Raw genomic sequence first — 20982 nt, 5'->3', positions numbered from 1 at the left:
ACCACTGACCCTGGAGACCCAATCACTGACCCTGACCTTGGAGTGCAGCCCCCCTCAACCTTCATTGGATGGAATTCTCCCCTGAATCTCTTGTTTCCCCCAAATAAAAGGCTGATCCCCGGCGTGTTCTCTCTCTCTCTCTCCTGCTAGCCCAGAGTAATCCTCGCTGCCCTGCTGAGCGGCTGGAGGCAGGGAAACAGGGAGACCGAGCCGTCTCGGACCTAGCAATGTAAAATAAGGTACTGTCTGTGTGTTTTATTTTGATCTCTTCTAACTGACTGAATGCCAGAACCTCATTAATGAAACCACTGCGCAGGCCGCGTGGTAGACCCAGTGATATGTGTTTCCCCTGGGATATCAAGCTGCTTTCCAGGGTCCCTCAGTCGGGTATATGTAGATGAGACTCTCTGCCTTGGGTGGCTCTCTTGTGGTTTGCCATGAATCTTAGGTTTTTGTTGTCTCTTAGTGCCTGGCTGTAATAAACCTCTGCCATGTAACTTCTTAGGTATGTGAGTGCTCTGTCTCACCAGAATAGGGCAAGTAATCTCACACAGTGAACCTGCTTCACACCTTCTGAGCAGGCTCTAGGAGCTAAGAGCATCTGTGGCCAACAGCTAGCAAGAAAATGGGATGTCAGTCATTCAGCTGCAAGGAACCTTCAATCTGAGAGAACTTAGAAGTGGATCCTCCCCTAGATAAGACTCCAGATGAGGACACAGCCAGCTGACACTTTAATTTCAGCCTGAGGCACTCTAAGCAGAATCTTAGACTTGGCTAAAACATTCCAAACTGCCAACTCACAGAAACTGTGAGATGATAAATTTGTGCTGTTTTAAGCTGCTAAGTGTCTGGTAATTTGTTATGCAGTACTGTGTCCTTTAGCCAAAGGGCATTTAAATGGAATTCTGTTCATCATTTCACATTCCTATCCCAGGAGTGTTTAGGTGATGTCTAGGATGCTTCCCTGTGTCCTTGAAGTTAAGGGGAGTTATGCAGGATGAAACACCTGAACCCACAAAGTCAAATGAACAGTTCCTGGGAGCTGTGCTAAGAACACTGTGGCCCAGGCTAGTGATAACTTGCACAACCAGGAGAGGACAGACAGGCAGGCTATAGGCTGCCAGAGAGGCTAATGGGTGGATGACAAGGCTTAGTGGATTGACTTATGCTGGCTTCCAGAAGTCAAGACCCTAACCCAGCTGAGAGCATTCCTGGGGCTATACATTGGACATGATAACCCTGGGAAGATAACCCCATCGTGTCAAATGCCAGCACTTCCCAACTTCAGGAGAATCAAAAATGGCTACATGGTATTCCAGCATTTCCAGCCAAAATCCAGAGTGGGATGCCCAAGAGGATGGCATTCTTCATATGCGGAATGCACTGTGAAGGTTCAAAGAGGGTTCACAGTTCAAAGTTCCTATTCCTGGCTTTGACAGAGTGGTTATTTACATCTTCCTATGATATCACTTAAAAACATGAAAAAAATCATAGGAGTTGGCATTGTGAATATCTTAAAACCTGAGCTCCTGTAACAAAACAAAAGAAAAAAAAATCACAAGCCAACACCATCAAGTGAGGCTGATGGGTGAGGAGCTATTAGTCACTTGTTCTGACTTTTGAGTAGCATTCCTTTGATTCATACATGATAATGGGACCGATTAACTTGAATGTTGTAACAGATGGTTACCACACAGTTTAAAATAAGATGCCAGTTTGCTTATCCCCACAGAGACACTTTCATGAAAAAAAAAACCAAAACGTGACAATTCTTCATGAGAAAAATGAGGGATTCTTGCCCTAAGTGTGACCCTATGATTTCTTTTAATATCACTGAAGTGCACACCTCCCCCTAGAACTACCCGATCCTCTCTTTCTGGGGATTGCTGCACCTTGTAAGTGCTTCTGTGAGAGTTGCCTCCCTAGGACTGTGATGCTTAGCTCCCAGTCTGTCTTTCTTGTGTCTTTGGAGCTCCTTTGGGATAGGAACCTTGTGTTTCTTGTCTTAGTAGTTCTTGATACCAACAATAGTGTTTGGTCTACAATAGTTGTTCAATAAATGTTTTCTAAATGAATGGACAATTACAATGCTGGTGAAAATGATTTATCCTTTTGGTCAAATTCTTAAAAAAGAAATATCTATCACTCTATGCAAATAAAATAAAATATTACTAAAGCCAGCCATTGTTCAATATTTGGTATTTCTTGAGCACTGTGCAAACATCACTTGGTTATTTTTCGTAGTGGCCCTACAAGAAAGGCTAACTCATGGCCTGGTAACAGATAAGAATATGAAGCCCTATGATGGTGGCCTGATGAGGTTCATGCTACAACCAGTATGGTGCTAAGACATGAACCCTGATCTCTGTACCTCTGAAACTTGGTGCAAGTTCTGTGCTTAACATGTGCCAGGCCCACAGAGGAACATGGCACCTCCAGGCCTGCCCACCAGAGGCCTCTGCTGTGAATGATGGGTGGAGGGTGCTCCAAGCACCACCTGTCAGAAGACAAATCTGGAGTTAGGAAACATGTGGAACTATTTTTAGGGGCAAGGAATGGTCCCATTAAATGGGAGGCCAATGGAAACCCCATGACACAGAGGGAAGGGGGGGCATGCAATTGTCTGGATCTTAAGTGTCCCTCAAAGGCACAAGTATTGAAGTCTTGGTCCCCAGTTGTGATGCTAATGGAGGTGATGGGACCTGTAGGAGGTGGGATGTAGTGGGAGGAATTTAGGTGACTGGGGGCATGCCTTTGAAGGGATCACTAGGACCCCTTCTCTTTCTTTCTCTCTGCTTCCTGACTGCCATGAGGTAAACAGACCTCCCCCAACATGCCTCCTATCCTGATTATATTGTGTCACCACAGGCCTAAAGAAACAGGGCCAAGCAACCATAGACTGAAACCTCTGAAACAATAAGCCAAAATAAATCTTTCACTTATTAAGTTGATTATCTCAGGAATTCTGTTATAGTAACACAAAGCTGACTAACTCAGAGTAGAAACTGGAAGAAAGAGATGAATGCAGCAGCCCCTGAGAACTATTGGGTGGGAAGACACTTCCTGACCCTTCTCTGCCCACAAGCATAGTGTTGCTTCTAGTTCTTTTTTTCCCTGAAAACCTGGGTCTCAGCAGCCAAATCCACTCATCAATTCCTTGTGCTCAGAGGCACATTTGGTACCAGGCACAACTTCTTACTTGAAACACCTTCCCTGGGCTTCAGGCTCCTGTCATCCCCGGCTGGCTTTTTCTGTTTCCCAGTCCATGTGTTCTGCAGGATGCCCCTCTGTCTCCTCCTGCAGAGGATGCTGCCCCTGCTGCTTGCAAGCCCTTAGTACTGGAGCACCACAGCTGGAGTCCTAGCATGGCTTCTCTTTTTCTGTCCCTGCTCCAGAATAATGCCTCTAACCAATGCTCACCATTGCAGAGAGCTGTGTCAGAGTCATGGTGGGAGGGTCCTCCAAGGAGCTCACTCCATATATATTTGCATATATATTTCACCATATATATTTGCATCCGTAGCCCTGACCTCTGTAACTCCAGATTCACATGTTCAACTAGACAGCAACTTTACAAAAATCTCAGGCTTTTTCTGACAGTGCTGGCTTCTTCCTCTCCCCCAGCCCACCCGACACAGTAACATTATCTACCCCCGTGGTAGGCGCAACATTCTGGGGGTCACGTTGACTCTTCTGTCTGCCACAGCCCCATCCAATCCCTCATCAAGGCCTGGAGGTCTACCATCAAAACATGTCCTGCTTCGATATCTACCAACTTCTTGTCATTCCCATTGCTCCCCCACGGCCCTGTCCACTTCCTTTCTCCTGGACTACAGCAGCTGCCTCCTGCCTATTCTTCCTGCTGCTTCTCTTTGTAACTCGGTCATCCATTCTTGATAGAGAAACTAGAATCTGTCAGATGTAAATTTAAATGTGTCACTCACCTTCTCAAACCCTCTGAAGGTGGCATATCCTCCCTAAAGTAATACCCAAAAGACTCTCGAAGGTGCCCTGGGCCTGGGCTCCAGTTCCCTTGCCTTCCTTCCTGGCTTTTCCAGCCCTTGCTCCACCTGCACACATGACACTGCTTCTGTGAAGCACACCCAGTCTGTGATGCTGTGCCCCCTATGCCAGGAATGTCGATGTCCCGGCTGGTGCCATCACTCCCTGCCCTCCTCTGGTTTGCTTAGCCCCCTCCTTTCACCTTGTGCTTCCTTACCTTGCTTTTTGACTTCTTCACAGCAGCCAGCATTGTCTCATTTCATATTTATAGTTTACTTGTTTATGGACTTTCATTCTCTGTGGAATTTCATCTCCTCCAGGGCAAAGATTTGTATCTGTTTGGTTTGTGAGGAAGCCCTTGACCTCAACAGGTCATTCAGTGGGAGCATAGCAAAGGTGTTCACTGGGGGACTCTATCTCAGTTTGGTAGCTGCTATGCATCTCTGACTTTTGGATGGAAGAGAATGCAGCCCAAGCAAGCCAAGCAACTTGGTCAAGCTCTCCCAGCTGACTGGGACTGAAGCCAGGGTTGAGATGCCTCTGAGGCCTGCAGACCTCCACATTTATGACTTCTCTAGCAGATTCCCTCCAGTACAATTATCCTTGCATGGAAACAATTCAATGCTATGATTTAGGTGTCCCTAAATGTTTTTGGACATCTATATTCCAATGTCCTGTGTATGCAATGACTACTGTGTTATACAGACATGCTTCTGCCCTTTGGCTCATGAACATACTGCAGTGCCTCCCACAATCTTACACATGGCTGCTAGCTTCCAGATGAGGTAATGGATGTCACTTCCTAAACCTAGAGACCTCTGGTCTCTGAATCTTCTTACTTTTGAATACAGCAGGGCCACCCAATGGAGAAATGGATAGGCCCGTGGATGCTCTGGCTGGCTAGTCATTAAAAATGAAAACTGGTTTCTTTTCTGAAGGTCAATCAGTTTGAGTTGCTGAAGGTTGGACCCTTCTAATGTGCCCGGAACTGTCGTGGGTTGGGTGTCACTATGCCCTCTGGGGTTGTAATTTAAGGGAAGACTGGTTCCCCGATCTGTGGGATATTTGAGTATTCAAGGCTGGCACTCCACTGGATATGGAGCCCTCAGAGATAGATGGGGCTGCCTGTCCCCGTGACTGGGGAAACTGGGCAGACACCTGAACACTGGAAAGAGGATACTGAGAAAGTAGAGTCAAGTACCCAGGATGGACTAGCTGGCGGACAGGCAACACTAACTGAGCAAAGCCCATATTTTGCCAAGTTTTTGGACCATGTAATCCCTGGGTTATTATGTAGCCAAGGAAGGGGAAGTTTCCCCACTTGAAAAAAAGCTATTTCCTGCCCACCACAACTGGTTTAACTGTACTTGAAGCAAATGGACTTTTTTCACTAAATATTTTTTTGCTATCTATATTTCAATCTTACATGTGAACAGGAAATAATATTGCATATAAATAGTTTATTCACAACTCTTTTAAGCACTAAACTACTAGAAAGAAGAATTTATACCTCCTACCCAAGTAGTACTGGGTATAAATCTCAGATCACAGATATTTGGTAGAGTCTTGTTTTCCCCATGGACAGTGACAGTTGAGGCCCCAGGAACACAGCCCATGGGTATGAGGGGAGCAAGAAGCTGCTGCCAGATGGGTTATGGGGCTGGGGATCCCCACCAGAATTTGACCCTTAAGCAAGGGCTTAGACTAGACCCTTGCTTAAGGGTAGAGAAAAAGAAAAGTTCAAACAGGTCAGATGGATAGTGTGCTGGGTTTGTGTTCCTACCAGCCTAGAGATGGCCTTACTCTGCAGAGAGACATACACATACACATTTGCCCATGTACCTCCCTTGTTTCCCATGTGGGGAGTGTGGAGACATGTTTTGTCATAGGCTGCCTTTTCGAAGCAGAACCCTGACCTTCAACCTCATTCCTCTATGTGCCTTTGACAGCCTCCTGAGGTATGGGCTGGTGGAGTGTCTCCTCAGCCTCTTGCTAGCATAGACCAGGATGGGGCCTAGATCTCTGCTCCCATTCTTCTCCATTCTCAGTATACAATGTAAGCAATGAGCTGTTTGAGAATTTAACACATTAATTTGGTAAGTTTGGGTTTTAAAGAGGTGTTTACCAAGACTGGATGATTGAAATTCCAATCAGACAAAATATAAATCAATATATGATACTGTAGTCTCCCCTTATCAGCAAGGGTATGTGTTCCAAGACCCCCAGTGAATAGTGCTGGATTCCAACAAAGATTGTTTTCCTATACATATACACCTGTGATAAAGCTTAATTTATAAATTAGGCAAGGTAAGAGATTGATGATAATAACTAATAATAAAATAGAATAACTGTAACAATACATTGTAATCAAAGTTATTTAAGCTTACAAATTCATCATTTCTGGAATTTTTCCATTTAATATTTTCAGAACATGTTTGATCATGAGTAACTGAAATGTGGGAAAGTAAAACTGCCAGTAAGGTAGGAAGCTGCTGCATATGGCCAAAAAATACAGGAAAAACAACCAAGAGAAGAACCAGCTTTTGTTAAGCATGATAGGTCTGAAAGGAGAAAGACAATGTAGTAGACTCTACATATGCACCTTAAACAGGACTCTGAGCTTCAAATGAAGCAGTGTGTTAGTGCAATTACTCTGATACCAGCAATCTCTGGGGTTGAACTCCATACAGGTCTGAGCTGCTGCTGCATTTAATTGAGAGTAATGCATAAAACTTGTTTTCTTCTCTATGAAGAGCGAAACTTGTTTAAAATACCATATCTCAATTAGTCACATGGAAGCATCATTGTAATAGCCAGCTTCCACAGCAGGTGGTTCAAATTACTGTCAACCCCTATGAATTGTTTCATGCTTGTGGATCAGTCATTGCTGTGGAGGTGAGACAGAGCAGGGATGTGGGTGCCAATCACTGAGGTGTTTTTGATGGCTGTGCAGAAGCTGAGATAATAATTTGTCCACAGTCACAATGTGAGTTCCAATACAGTGACTGGGGAGACAGACACTGTTCTAAAAATCAAGCACACTGTTAGTGAGGCTCCCCAGGTCCTATGACTGAGATATGACTGCAAATGTGCCCAACACAAAAAAGTCCCATGAATCATCATCCCTTTCTCAGTGTAGGTGCATCCTGCACCTCTCTCTTGCAGCAGATGGATGAGTATTATTCTGACAAGCAATGGCTTAAAACCAAGAATACACAGAAGCTCCAAGCTGGTCAAAACACCCAACACATTACTTTTTGGATGTTTCCCATTTGCCCTGAAGATCTACACTCTATCCTTCTGCATGCCATTCTCCTCCCAGAAGGTGAGCATGGACCACATCAATGAAATCTCTGCCATCTGTCCTACCAGTGAACGGCACTGGTCAGAGCTTGCATGGTGGAAGAAGAATGTGGTTGGAATCTTATTTCTCCATCATTTTCTCTCTCTCCAAAGCCACAGCTCTCTCCATACAGCTACTCTCACCCCTTGCCTTTTTGATCTGCACAAGGGTAGCAATGGCCTCTCCTGGGCTACTGCTTGGCATGGCACTGTCATTCACTGGTATCCTCAAACCCTGCCAATTCCTCAGCAAACAGTCCCTTTACAGAATCCCTTCATCTCATTAGGTATTGTGGGTCATCTTTCTTTCCTACTAGGGTCCTGACTAGTCCACCCACCAATGTATAACCTGTAGATCCTTCATTACTGTTTTTTTTTTTCTGAAACACTCAAAGGTGCTTAGCAATTTTCATTGGGTTTTGGCCAAGAGATAAAAGAAGCTCCATTCTCTAAGAGTGCATTGTTAGCTGCAGCCCTCAGCAGAACACTCTCTCCTCTAGCCAGCTCTGCTTTCCTGTTTGTCTGGAATGTCACACTGGGGTGCATCTTCAAGGGCCAGGGATGTGGAAGTGAGGCCACTCCCCAGCAGACAGAAAGAACTGGCTGAAGGCCAATCAGAATGAGAAGGCTGTGCTTCCCATCTATAGCAGAAATTGTTCCCACAGATTGAGAACTCTATGTCCACAGCCAGAGGTGTGTGGCTTGGGAAGAAGGGCACAGAGTCTTCTATATTATGTTTGTAAAGTTATGAATGTAGTTTTGCTATAATTTGTACTGCAAGTGATCAAGAGTGGATAGGTATATAACTTTGCCTCAGGAAGAACCTTTTTCTGTTGCAGACATTGGGTTTGAACTACTTATTTTTTCCAGAGGGACTTCAAAGAAGAGACATTTGTGTTGTTCCCTGAGTGTCTTCCTTGTTGGAATGTTAGGGTGAGGAGGAAATGTTCAGGAGAAGGAGACTGAACTTAGGCTTTGCTTCCTCAACCCAGAAGCCAGAAAGGCTGAGAGGGCAAGGGACTGACAGCTACATGAGGCATGTGCCACTGAGTACTCAGAGAGCTTCACAGGCCAGCTGTGTTCTCACCTTTGCAGACGGACAGCTGAGGCCCAGAGAGGTTACACAACTTGCTCATGTACATGGGAATAGACAAGAGTCTCCTATTTTTCTTTTAAGCTCAGGATCTTTCTTATCTTTTGTTCATCACCCGTGGAGGAGCAGCATGGGTAAAAGAGAGAAGCAAGGCAGAGAAGCATGGAGTTCTCTTGGAGGAGTAGCTGGGATTTAGGAACAAAGGAAACAACTCAGAAAATATCAGCAAAGCATAACCTGCTCATATGCCCTACATCCTGCCAGCCCCAGGTGGGATCACATTCAGTCTTTACAGAAGGTTTGGTACCAGCACTGAGAGTCCTGATGGATCACTGCTGGGAACCTCAGAACATGCATCTCCCTCTTGCTCACTGAGTGGGTTAGGCCAGCTCGCTCAGTCACTGAACCTAAGGAAAGTGAGCCTGATGGCAGAAGCAACTCACCTGCCTGCTCCAAAGCTACCATGGTTGCCTGCTCTATCAAGTCCCGCTCGATGAAGCTCCTGAAGTCCTCACTGTACACACTCAGATCTGGCAACTGGAATGTGTAGATTGGCATCTCCAGAGGGAACTGTTCATTGTTGCATTCATTTGCTACGTGTGACCGGGCCAAGGAGACAATGGCTGAGCTGGCGTGAGAAATACCCCGGGAAAGTCGCTTTTCTGCAGGGAAGAAGAAAAGACAGCCAGAGTAAGTCTAAGTGTGGCTCTGTGTACATGCAAATACATGAGAACACACAAAAGTCCTCATGCATGCACACACGACACCCAAACACACGTATATGCACACACCACACACATTCATTTATACACAGGCACACAGATATACACAAGCATATTTCTACCCTGCAGGCCTTTCTGCTGTGCGACTAAAATTTCCACCACCCAGTGTGTCACTTCCTCATGCCTAGCACAGAAGCGCTCAGAGGTGAGCTGCAACTCCATTGCACAAGTGCACATTAAAATTGTCACAGGGCACCAGGCTTGCTTTTGGGTCTGTAGTTACATTTAACTCAATTCATCAGAGCTGTCCTCTCCTAGCATTGAATGGCACAAGGGTGGCTCCTTATTATTATTTTTTTTTCATTTACGTATTTAAAGAAATAAGCGACCTACTCAAGCTTTTTTCCCGTTTCTAAGATTTTTAAAGATAGGTTATTTTACTAACGTTCCTCTGATAAACACCTCCCACATGAACATCCTTGGGATATAAACATGAATCTTTACCTGTGTTTCTTTTCCATCTGTAAATACTTTTGTCACAGCATTCTCAGATATGATGGTCTACTCTGTCCTTGTTCTAGTCTAGGCTTTCTAAGCAATGAATAGTAATGCAGTGTAGAATCACCTAAAAAGTATGCCTCTTTGTTCTCTTAATGCAGAAAAGCATATTTACTTTTTAAAGCCCTGTGTTTAATGGCTACATTTAACTTAAACAGGAATTCTTAAATATACGATGTGGGAAATAATTTTTCTTTGTTACAGTGAGTATTTGTAACTTTTAACAACAGTTCTCTTATTTTCCTCAGGAAAGGAGGATCACCAGTGTTTGAACTTGATTATTTTATAAACCCTGTGGCGAATTCCTAAGTATATTCCCTTGATTTATAAGGACCCCCATTTTATTTCAGATGAGCCTGCTCACTGGTAAGGATGCCCCCTGGAGGTGCACTGCTAGTGGACATACTATGGACATACAGAAAATCCCAGCCTGCACCTTCCTCCAGAGCAGGAGCTTCCTACATGCTCATTTATAGGATTAGCAGAGAGAGAAATGACGTTAATAGAATTTGGCTACAACAGACTAATAGGCAGACGCTTTTGATCCTGTGTTAGTTTTTAAATTCAAAATTAATTCATAGAAGTCTCATGTATTTGCCCACTTAAATGAATGGAAAGTCAAAGACACAGAATATATTTCAGAATAGATGGTTTTGATTTGCCTGCAATTTCATTCTGAGACAACAGGACTAAGTTGTTTTAAATTTTGAGAAAAAGCAAAAAGAGATGTAAAATCACAGGCCTTTAAAAAGAAGAAAACTGGAACACTTGGACCTGTCATGTGTTGATGACCATTGTTTCCTCACTTGTTCCAGATCTTTAAGAGCAGGAGCCAAGGAGACCCCAAGTAGATCTGCTTCTTGCATACCATGCTGAGCTCACGTATTTTTCATAGAATTTGTTTTTGAGTCTGAGAAAGAAGAAACTGCCTGGAACTGCCCCATCTTTGGGGTGTAATGGAAATGGACTTCAGATGTTAGAGAATCGAGGGGCCATGCACACCCATAATCTGTTGGCCTTGGGTTGGGCATCTTCTCCCCAGTCAGCCCACAAGGCTGCTGCAAAACAGTGGGAATTTTTTAACCAGGGGCAACCATTCCCCTTCTGCATTTAACAATCGGTAACAATTTATCAATTTATAAGATGGAATTAGGATCTTACAAACATTGTGATTAGAGGTAAAAAGTGATTAAGAAAATTTAAACATCAAATATTTGGAATTAGTCTCATATAAAGCATTTTTTAAAAACTAAAACAGATAAATTGAAGATCATATAATTACAAATATATGTTTCTAATTCTGACACCTCTCTGTCCCTATCATCACCTCCACGACCGCACATGGGTAACCACACATACTCACATACTGACTTTTATTTTTCAGTGCTGGGGATGGAACCCAGTGCCTTCTACGTGCTAGGCAAGTGCCCTCCATCACACTCTCAGCCCTGATTCTTTAAACATGAACCCAGTGATTCTTCTTTTAGAGGTATAAATGAATAAAACATTTTATAAGAATTACCATGTTCACAGTTGTGCCTCATGAAACAGGAAGACAAAAAAATAAAATCACAGTGAGAGCATGTACAGAATTTCCCACCTGCTGATAAAGCCAACTCCAACATTGATGATTTGGGCCAGGGGAGGTACACGACTGTATTTCTGGGTTTTTTTTTTTTTTGTGTGTGTGTGTGTGTGTGTGTGTTTCTAAAGCTCAGGCATCTGGGGCCTAGCCGACTGAGGAGAAGATGCCCCACCCAAGGCCAAGCAAGTCTTAGAGGATGACTCTAAGGCGTGAATGTTTCATATGCAAACCAAGTAATTCAGAGTTTGAACCAGGTCTTCTGTCTGGCTCTGGGGACCCAGGACCCAATATTTCTTTGCTTTAATCACCCTTGGGTCCAGGTACCAGACAATCAAAGACAGGCCCCATGCCTCAGAGCCCACTGAAAGGATGGCAACTAGCCAGTCCAAGATCTGCTCGCCTTTCCACAGAACACAGAATAAGAGATCTCACCCACGCTCCCCTCCCCACCCTGCTTCCTGACCCACCCCGTGTGCCTCCACAGGGAATGCAGTTTCCAGGCAATTGTGAGGAAAACCTTCTTCCCCCATCCTTTCTGTGTCTGTGTGTCTTACTATACTTGATTAAAATAATCCTGAGTACATTGTAAAGCAGGTGGACAAGACTTTCATTGAGAGACAGATACAAATATTTTAGACTCTGTAGGCCACACAGACTTAGTATTGAATACTCTGTAGCATTAAAACAGGCATAAACAATACATATGTGAATGGGCATGGGGGTGTTCCAATAAAAAATTATTTAGAAAACAGGCAGCAGCCCGATTTTTGCTTTAGGGCCATCATTTGTTTACCTATGATTTAGACTGTGGAATGCTTTATTTATTTTTTTTAATCACACTTTGATTTCTGAAAGACCTCAACTAGGAGAGACATAGACTTGATTCAGAAACTATATAATTTGTTTTATTAAAAATCAATATATCTGTCTTGTAGACTTATTTTACTATGATAGATTCTTTTTTTTTCTTGAACAATATCTGGTAAAATTCCAATAGAGCAGGTGCCAGTGACACTTATTAGGCCATGATTCTGCCAATTGCTCTGGAAGCCGAGAAGCAGGTCCTTCTAGCATTCTCACAGGAGGATAAGATAATGGCAAGGATGTTTGCTGCCCGCAAACCTATGTTTGAGTAGGAACTGCCGTATTGGCACCTGCCTGGAACTATTGCTGCCTGAGAGGGACCAAGAGCTTAACTCTGTGAGTCTGAAGGCATGGACAGTCTGGAGGCCCTGGGGAGAATGGAAGAACACACCTGTCAAAGTAGTCCCTCCTGAACCAGATCTAATGGCAGAAAGGAAGCAGACCTTGAGAACAATATAACAAGAAGCACAAGACAGTGCACAAGCCTCAGCATTCTTCCCCTAAACCTTCTCCAGGGATGCATAGGAGCAGAGGGGTGGGAATGGGTGAGGCTCCACAGGCTGGGGCTGGGGAGGGCATTCTGGTTGTGCCTTTGGTCTCCCCAGCAGAGCCCTGGCAGGTCACTGCCTCCCCCATTGTCACTGCAGTGTGGGTGAAGAGCTGCTCGAGCCAATGCCTGCTGAAGGATACCGCCAGGAAGAGGCACCAAAACCAGTGAGCACACACACCCTGACACACCCTGACAGCCTGGCAGGTACCAGAGAGTAGGCAGCCCCTGGAAACAAGCCATTTCTTGAACAGTGATGCTGGGAAGTTCCCTGAGGAGAAAAGCCAACTATGGGGAAGACAGCAAGTGGGGAAAGTTTAGAGCCTGAATTAAAACATTCAAGGCTCAGCAATCCCAAGAGTGGGTATATATCCTAAGGAAAGGAAGTGAGTATGTTAAGACATTGCATTCCCATGAACACTGCAGCATAACAGTCAAGAAATGGAACAACCTAAGTGTCCACCAGTGGATGAATAGATAGAGAAAATCTGGTGCATATATGCAACAGAATACCATACAGCCATAAAAGAACGAAATTCTGTCATTTGTGACAACATGGATGTACTAGAGATCATTAAGTGAACTAAGTCAGACACAGAAAGGCAAATTCCACAATATCTCACTCAGGTGTAGAAGCAAAAACAACTGGTCTTAAAGAAGTAGAAAGTAAAATAGTGGTTATCAGAGGCTGGGGGTTGGGGGCTGAAAGAAAGATAAACTGAGGTTGGTGATTGGCTACAAAATTACAGCAAAATTGGGTAATAAATTCTAGGGTTCCACAGCAAAAAAAAGGATTACTGTAGTTAATAATAATGTATTGTGTATTTCAAAAATAGCTAGAAGGATTTTGAATGTTTATAACACAAAGAAATGATAAATGTTTGAGATGATGGAAATGCTAATTACCCTGATTTGATCTTAATACATTGTATATGTGTATTGAGATAGCCTCCATACCCCATTAATACATATAAATATTATATGTCAATTTAAAATAAAAGAAAAAAATTGAGGCTTTTTAACTTCAGTGCTTTTCTTTCACAATCTCTTTCAGAGGAAGACTAGTCCAGAGCCCAATGCCTTTTCCTGAAGTATGCTGATATGGCTGATAACCACAGGCACTAGGAGCTCACAAGGAAATGTGGGAAACATCTGATGAGTGCAAGCATGGTTAAGGGAAGTCCACAAATGGACCAAATTTAAAAATGAACCTCATAAACATGTTCAATGAGATAAAGAGAATATTCGAATATGAAATGCTACTAATGACAAAGAACTAATTTGTAATGAAAAATGCAAATGTTGACTCAAAGTGGATGCATATAGAAAATGAATCAGGAGGTCAGGATATCAGGGTCAAGCAAAGCTCTTAGCAGATATGAAATAAGAAGACAATGGAAGAAGGGTTGCAAAGAGTTCAAGGAAAATCATTTGAACTGAGAATTTTTATTCCACTAAACAAAAATGTAAGTCTATCAAGTAAATGTATACAGGCACTTAAGGCCTTAGGAGATTCACTAGGCCAAAACACTTTGGAAGTAGTCTTTGAGGAAATATTCTTTCAGCAACAGAGAAATGAAAATAGGCATGTGTCTCTTGAGGACAAGGATATATTCTGAGGAATGCATCATAGGGTAAATTTTACAGAATGTGCTTATAAGAGACACAGATGATATAAGACATTCTCTTGATGTGGCCACCTGCAATCAAGAGACATGGTCAACACTACAAGTGTGAGGCTGTTGCTAGTGTAACCCGGCACACTGTTTCACACTAAGCTATATTTTTATAAGTAGGATCACACTCTAAAATAATGATAAAAAGGATACTATAGCAAAAACCAGTAACACACTTAACAGTTACCTGTTATTCTTTATGCTTTTCTTTCTTTCTTTCTTTCTTTTTTTTTTTTTTTTTTGGCAGTGCTGGGGATTGAACATGGGTTTTGCCCATGCTAGGCAAATGCTCTACTGCTGAGCCACATACCTAGCCCAGCATATTATCCTTCCTTATCAAGTAACATGTAATTTAATATCAAATATCAATACTTGGTAATGATAATTAATGCATCATACTTTTATATGACTGGCAGTGAAATAGATTTGCTTACACCAGCATCACCACAAACACATGAATGATGTGCTACACTGTATTATTACATTGGCTGTGACATCAAAGGTGATTGGCAAAAAATTCTCAGCTCCATGATAAACTATGGGACCACCATTGTAGGTGTAGATTGTCGTCACCGAAATGTCAGTTTGTGACATGTGACTGCAAATATGAGCAAACAAAGAAGTTAATTACTTCTTTACAAAATATACAAAGGCAACAGAAAGAACCTAAATATGATTAAGGCCAAGTGGAGGTAGAAAGAGGGAAGGTAAGAGCACATGGATACACATGTATTTTTCAGGGTAAAATATAGTCGTCAGCAAGTTTTTTAAAATCATAAAAAGAAAACCTAAATACAGGTTTTAGTAGGTTAGAGGTAATGTTCACCCAAGTAAAAATAGAATGCATACTTTTGAGAAGTAGAAAAAATTAGAAAGAAACAAAAGATAGAAAAGAGAAAAGCACATGAAAAAGCTTGTCAAATAAAACATAAAATGTAAAGAAATACAGATATGAAGAAATTGAAAACTAAACAAACTAATGGTAAACTAAGTGAATTAAATTCCATACTTGAAAGACAAAGACTCTTGAATAATACAAAAAATATGATGATAAATAATCTTTAAGAACTACATTTACTATGAAAAGATAAGAAAAGTTTGAAAGTAACTTAGAAAATGACATTCTAGGCAAATATGAACCAACGGAAAGCCAGGGTAATAGTGTAATATCAACAAGAACCGATTAAAGGATAAAATCTTTACATGAGACAAAGTGTCAACTTATATACTGGTAAAATAAGAACGCTAGAGCAAGATGATCTAACACTTATAAAAACATATGCATCTAACCATATAACCTCAAGAGAAATACAGAAAAAAGGATAAGATTAAGGGAGAAAAAAGATAATGCATATTATAATTTCTAACTCAATTGTGTTTTTTTTTTAAGACAACAGGGTAAGCAGACAAAAGAACGATCTAAGATAGCTTAGATAATGAAGCTGAACTACAGAAATGAAGACAACATTTACAATGATTTTGGAGGACAAAATTGAACCAATTAGGTAAATATTAAAGAAGAATTCAAAATAATTTTAGATGATATGATTTTTATATATCTAGAAAACCCAATTCATCCCCTGGAACTCGATGTTAATATTAAGAGAATTTACATAGGTGACTGAATAAAAGAGAAGTAAAAAATGAGTTGCTTTTTCTATACCTAGTCTTAACAGTAAATGAGTACATGAAGAAGTATAATAATGTTCTGGAATGGGAGAAAAATATCACAAATGCCAATTATTCTTAATCCATTTTGTCCCATTGTCTCAGGTGCGATATATCTATTAAAAATCTAAATATATATGATATATAATCACTCAAAAGAATAAAATTATATATTATTTATGATATAATAATATTAACTAATATAATACTGAAGGTAAGCTCTAGCTTATTATTTGTAAGTTATTTTAATGCACCTGTATCATTTTGTTACAATGTTAGTAGAATTAAAAGCTTGGGACTTAAGGGTTAAAATAAAATAAAATTTTATTTTAAAAACCAAACTGCCTAACAAACAAATTCAATTTCAATCACACTTGCAAATTCAAGGTTTATATGGCAGAAAACACATGCAAAAATAGTGAAAAATTTTGAAAAATCAATAAATAGGTTTGCTTTAGCATAGAGTGATACTACATAAAACTATAAGTCAGAGGTAACAAGCTGGGCAGACACATGGGTGAACAGGACACAGTCCTGGAACAGATTCTGGTATATTTGGTAATTTAATATATGGAATAGTTGTCATTTCAGTTCAGTGGATAAAGGATGCTTTGTTCAATAAAGATGCTTGAATAATTCAATCTCATTCCAGAAGAAATCAAACAAAATCCTCTGCTATTATTTATAGAAATTTCAAACTGATGAAAAGACCTGAAGAATGAAATTTGAAAACAAACATTATTGGACAACTTTGTGGTGACTTTATATTCCAGGAGACTTTCTAAAGCAAGAGAGGAGCTCTCTATCCATGAATATATAATAATGGAAACATTCTGAATGCCAAAGAGTTCCGTAAGCAAAGTCATAAGGGCAAGTGATCTTGTGGGACACACGCACATATATAAATACATATGTGTTGCAGGCTTCATTGAAGAGAAAGCTACAAGTTGATAAGGAAAAGCAAACCAATCAAAGGAAAAATGGACTAGATATGCAAACGGGTAGGATGCATAATGGAAAACCCAACTGCCTAACAAACAAATTTTGAGATCAAGCTTAAAATAAGACACCACTTTTCACCCTTGAGAACAGAAACACAGGTAAAACCATAGCAATAACTTCCAGTGCTGACTAGCATGAGGGAGACACTCAAATTCATGCACAGCAAACCTAAATGTTTTTAGAAAGAAATCCTAACATTATTAAGCTAAAAACATACATATGTTGGCACAGCCTGCCCACACTGGAATGCTAACTTACAGATAGAAAAACACCAGCATGGACTGAGGAGATAGCTGGGTTGGTAGAGTACTTGCCTAGCACACAAGGCCCTGGGTTCAATCCCCAGCACCACCACCACCACACACACACACAAAAAGCGTACCAGCATATAAGATTTACAAGTATAAAGCTAGTTATTTACACATTGCTTATAGAGGTGAAAATGGACAACAACCAAAAAAAAAAAAAAACCCAAATGAAAACCTGGATAGCCATTTATATAGGTCTAAAAATTATACTACAGAGTAAAATTTAGCTATTAAAAGAATATGTTCACGATTTATTGCTCAGGAAATAAGCACTTTGCAGTGTACAATATGCATTTTACTCTGATGTGTTTGCCTTTTGAACATACCTAGCAGACCTGGATGATCAGTAGTTATTACTCTGGTAAGATTTGGGAATTAGGAGAAGAAAAAGTTTCCTTTTATATTGCCATATTCTTCCTTTGTTACAATAAGCATATCTTACTCTTTAATGAAAAAAAAAAAGAATAATAGAGAAGTTGAAGCACAGGGAACAATGAATATGATGTTGAACAGAGTTGAAGACCAAGCTGCTTAGGAAATAATTGAAAGAACTACAGATGTTTGGTCTGGAAAAATCAGGACTCTAGGAGGAATGCTAGTCTTCAATCTCTTAAAAGACTTGTCTTTCAAAGGAAAGGAACTGGATTCACATTCCTGCTTTTGAAGGCAGAGGTAACAGCTGTGGATGTATGCTGTGAAGACATTTCAGCCCACCGTGAGGAAGGATGTACTGAGGGTCCAATTTATTTGCAGCAGGGAACTGATGATCTGGCTATTCTTTGGAACTCCAATCTACCTGCAAACCATGGTGCACCACTCCAGGCAGCTGTACCTTGGGCAATGTCGTCCTGCCTCTGCAGGCAGGGCCGCTCCACCTTGTGCCCAGGCTGGGGCAGCTCCCGCTCAGGCTGCTTGGGGCACCTCCCTTCATTGAACACATGTGGCAGGTTGGCTGTGTGCACCTGTCGGAGTTGCTCATAGTCGCTTAGAGCAGCTGTCAGGTCCCAGTTTTTGCCTATGGATTAGAATGACAAGAATTATTATTAAGACTATTAATGCATGAATAATGATATCATTGTAGAAAAGAACCATGGCAAGAAAGGGTGCCCATTTGTGCATTAACTAATGACCTTCTCACCAGTAGTTCTCATTTTTCAAGGGGATAATTTGTCTCCTGCAGTCTCTGAAAGTAGAATTTTTTTACCCACAAATGATGACCTGAAATATGTGAATTTCTAGTCTCTAGTCTCATAGCCCCCCCCTCTCTCTCTCACACACACACACACACACACACACACACACACACACACACACTATGTGCCTAATTATCCTATTCTATCTCCCTTTGAAGATCAAGTTGTAGACCTTACTCTGTAAGGGGAATGGCAAGGAAGAACATCAAAGTGGCATGGCATTGATTTGAGACACTTACAATGGAATCTGGAGGACTTGTTAAACAACATTTTAGGCACATACCCACCCAGATAGATGCTGACCTTGGGGACTGTGCTGGTCCAGGACTCTGGAAGGAAGTTCACTAGCCTTTGTAATAGTTGTGAACTCTCTACCACCCTGCCAGAGGCTGAGATCCTGCCCTATCCTTCTTTTAAAAACTCTTGTCACACCAGTCATGATTCCTGACAAAGTGAAGTAATGAATGCCCCATTTTGCATTCTAAGTTATAAGAGGAGCTCCAATCTTCTAAAACCTTGGAGCATATTTTGAAGGGTACAAATTTGGTGTCTCCCATTGCAACCCTAATAAACCCCAAATAAATGTAATTTTTCTTATTCTTAATTAACTGCCTTGATTTTCTCTTGGTTGGGAGGAACAAAGCATAAAGTAAAAAAGAAAATAAAAGAAAGAGAATCCCAAAGTTTCTTTGTTTTTTTCTATTATTATTATTATTATTAATTTTAACCTTAACATGGGAAAAGCAGCAGCTTGGGAGATATTCTGTTCTTAACAGCCTTAGTCACAGGCTGTGTGTGGGGAGAGATGCCCAGCTTAGTGCACAGGCTCACAACTCAGTCCCTGCCCACCAGGTGCTGCAGTTGACACTTCACAGTGTCTATAAAAATGGTAAAAGGTGGAAAGTAGAATCATTTGCAGTTGTCTCAGCTGTAATACATGGGAATACAAAGACAATGTTTAAAGTTGACATAGCAAATATACATGAAAGCGTGTTTAATGGTACAAAGCCAACAGTAAAATGGAGAAAAGATATTCTACTGATTTAAGAAGGGATTGTAGGAGAGAGAGAGAGAGTGAGGAGGGTATAGAAAGAAGACACAAACCCATTTCATTGAAGAATATCATAGAGAATGAATTAATATGTCTAAAAAAGGGAAATAGGATATTATGTAGACTTTTAGAAAGTAAACATTATTAATAAACACAATTTTTCTAAATAGCAGAAAAATATTTTTACATAAAAAGCTAAGAGAACATGAAAGACATTTGAAATATTTTTATTGGGGCATTATAATTACAAACAATAGCGGGATTTGTTGCTACCTATTTGTACATGCACACAATATAACAATATAATTTGGTTAATTTCATTCCCTAATATCTCCCTTTCCAATTCTTACTCCTCTCTTCTGGTCCCCTTCTTCTACTCTATCATTCTTCCTTCTATTTTCAAGAGATCCTTCCCCTACCACCTTTTTTTGGGAAATATTTACATATAGAAATAGAGAATATAATACAACAAGGACAAATAGCAATAAATTAAAGTAGGCTTAACATAACTATTCAAAGAAAAAGATGTTCACATGATCTCAGGAAGGAAAGACTAGCTTTTGCTAAATATAAGAGACACATCTAGAGCAAAGTGACTTAGAAAGGTGACAACCAAAAGTGATGCTCATTGGTTTATCAGATCTACCAGACAGAGACTAAAACACCACCACAGAGAGCATCCTCTTGTACCAACATTGGAGGATTCAGTTCCCAAAGCATTAATGAAAATGGAGAAAGCAATTTTATAAGGCTTAAGGTTCAATTTACAATGAAGATGTGTTAGTCATGTCTTTAATTTTCTGAACTTTATAATGCTTTTACATCTTGGAGTCTCTTTGGCAGGGAGAACGGTGGCCCCTCCAGGGTCAGTTATTTCCTAAAGACAGAAAGAGACTCCTCTGCAGGCCTGTGAATTTTTATAGACAACAATCAATCCAAAGCCCACAATCCCTAACTGAGCTTCTTTATTGGTCTGTTCCATTCTTGTCCAATATTCCCCGTCTCTAATCACCCAAGGGCCAGGTACCAACAACCTGAACAGTTCTACCTTTGGAGCTTGTTGAAATTATTAGACTAGCTGATTCTACACCTGCTTATCCTGCCTTGCCATTCCTCCCCACAGAAACCATTAAAATGGCTTTGTCTATGCTTTACCCTTATTCCCTCTTCCTTCTAATAGACCCTGGTACTTCCCTGTGTGGCCCTGCATGGTATGCTGTGCCTCCTGCTTCTAGGGAAAACTTCCTTTATGATACTTACTTCAGTGTCTGCATATCTAATTAAAACAAATTTCAGGTATATATGCAAACAGAAGACATGTGAGGTATAGACATCTGCTTACTATATATTTTTTTTGAGAGAGAGAGAGAG

The 20982-nt window shown here is 41.0% G+C and overlaps 1 protein-coding gene across 2 annotated transcripts in view; it reads right to left on the bottom strand.

Moving 5' to 3' along the window:
- OTUD7A (OTU deubiquitinase 7A) overlaps nucleotides 1–20982 on the bottom strand; it is a 336583-nt gene that overhangs the window by 73067 nt on the left and 242534 nt on the right. For both annotated transcript variants that reach the window (XM_081291466.1, XM_081291465.1), the window contains 2 exons: nucleotides 18200–18382; nucleotides 8881–9099 (listed from right to left, as the gene is read on the bottom strand). In XM_081291466.1, the coding sequence (XP_081147592.1) occupies nucleotides 8881–9099; nucleotides 18200–18382 (402 nt within the window). The remainder of the gene's footprint in view (nucleotides 1–8880; nucleotides 9100–18199; nucleotides 18383–20982) is intronic.

Source organism: Spermophilus citellus (assembly GCF_964194105.1).
Source record: "Spermophilus citellus genome assembly, chromosome: 4".
NCBI lineage: Eukaryota > Metazoa > Chordata > Mammalia > Rodentia > Sciuridae > Spermophilus > Spermophilus citellus.
Note: the sequence above shows the minus strand (reverse complement) of the source record. Positions and strands in the feature narration are given on the sequence as shown.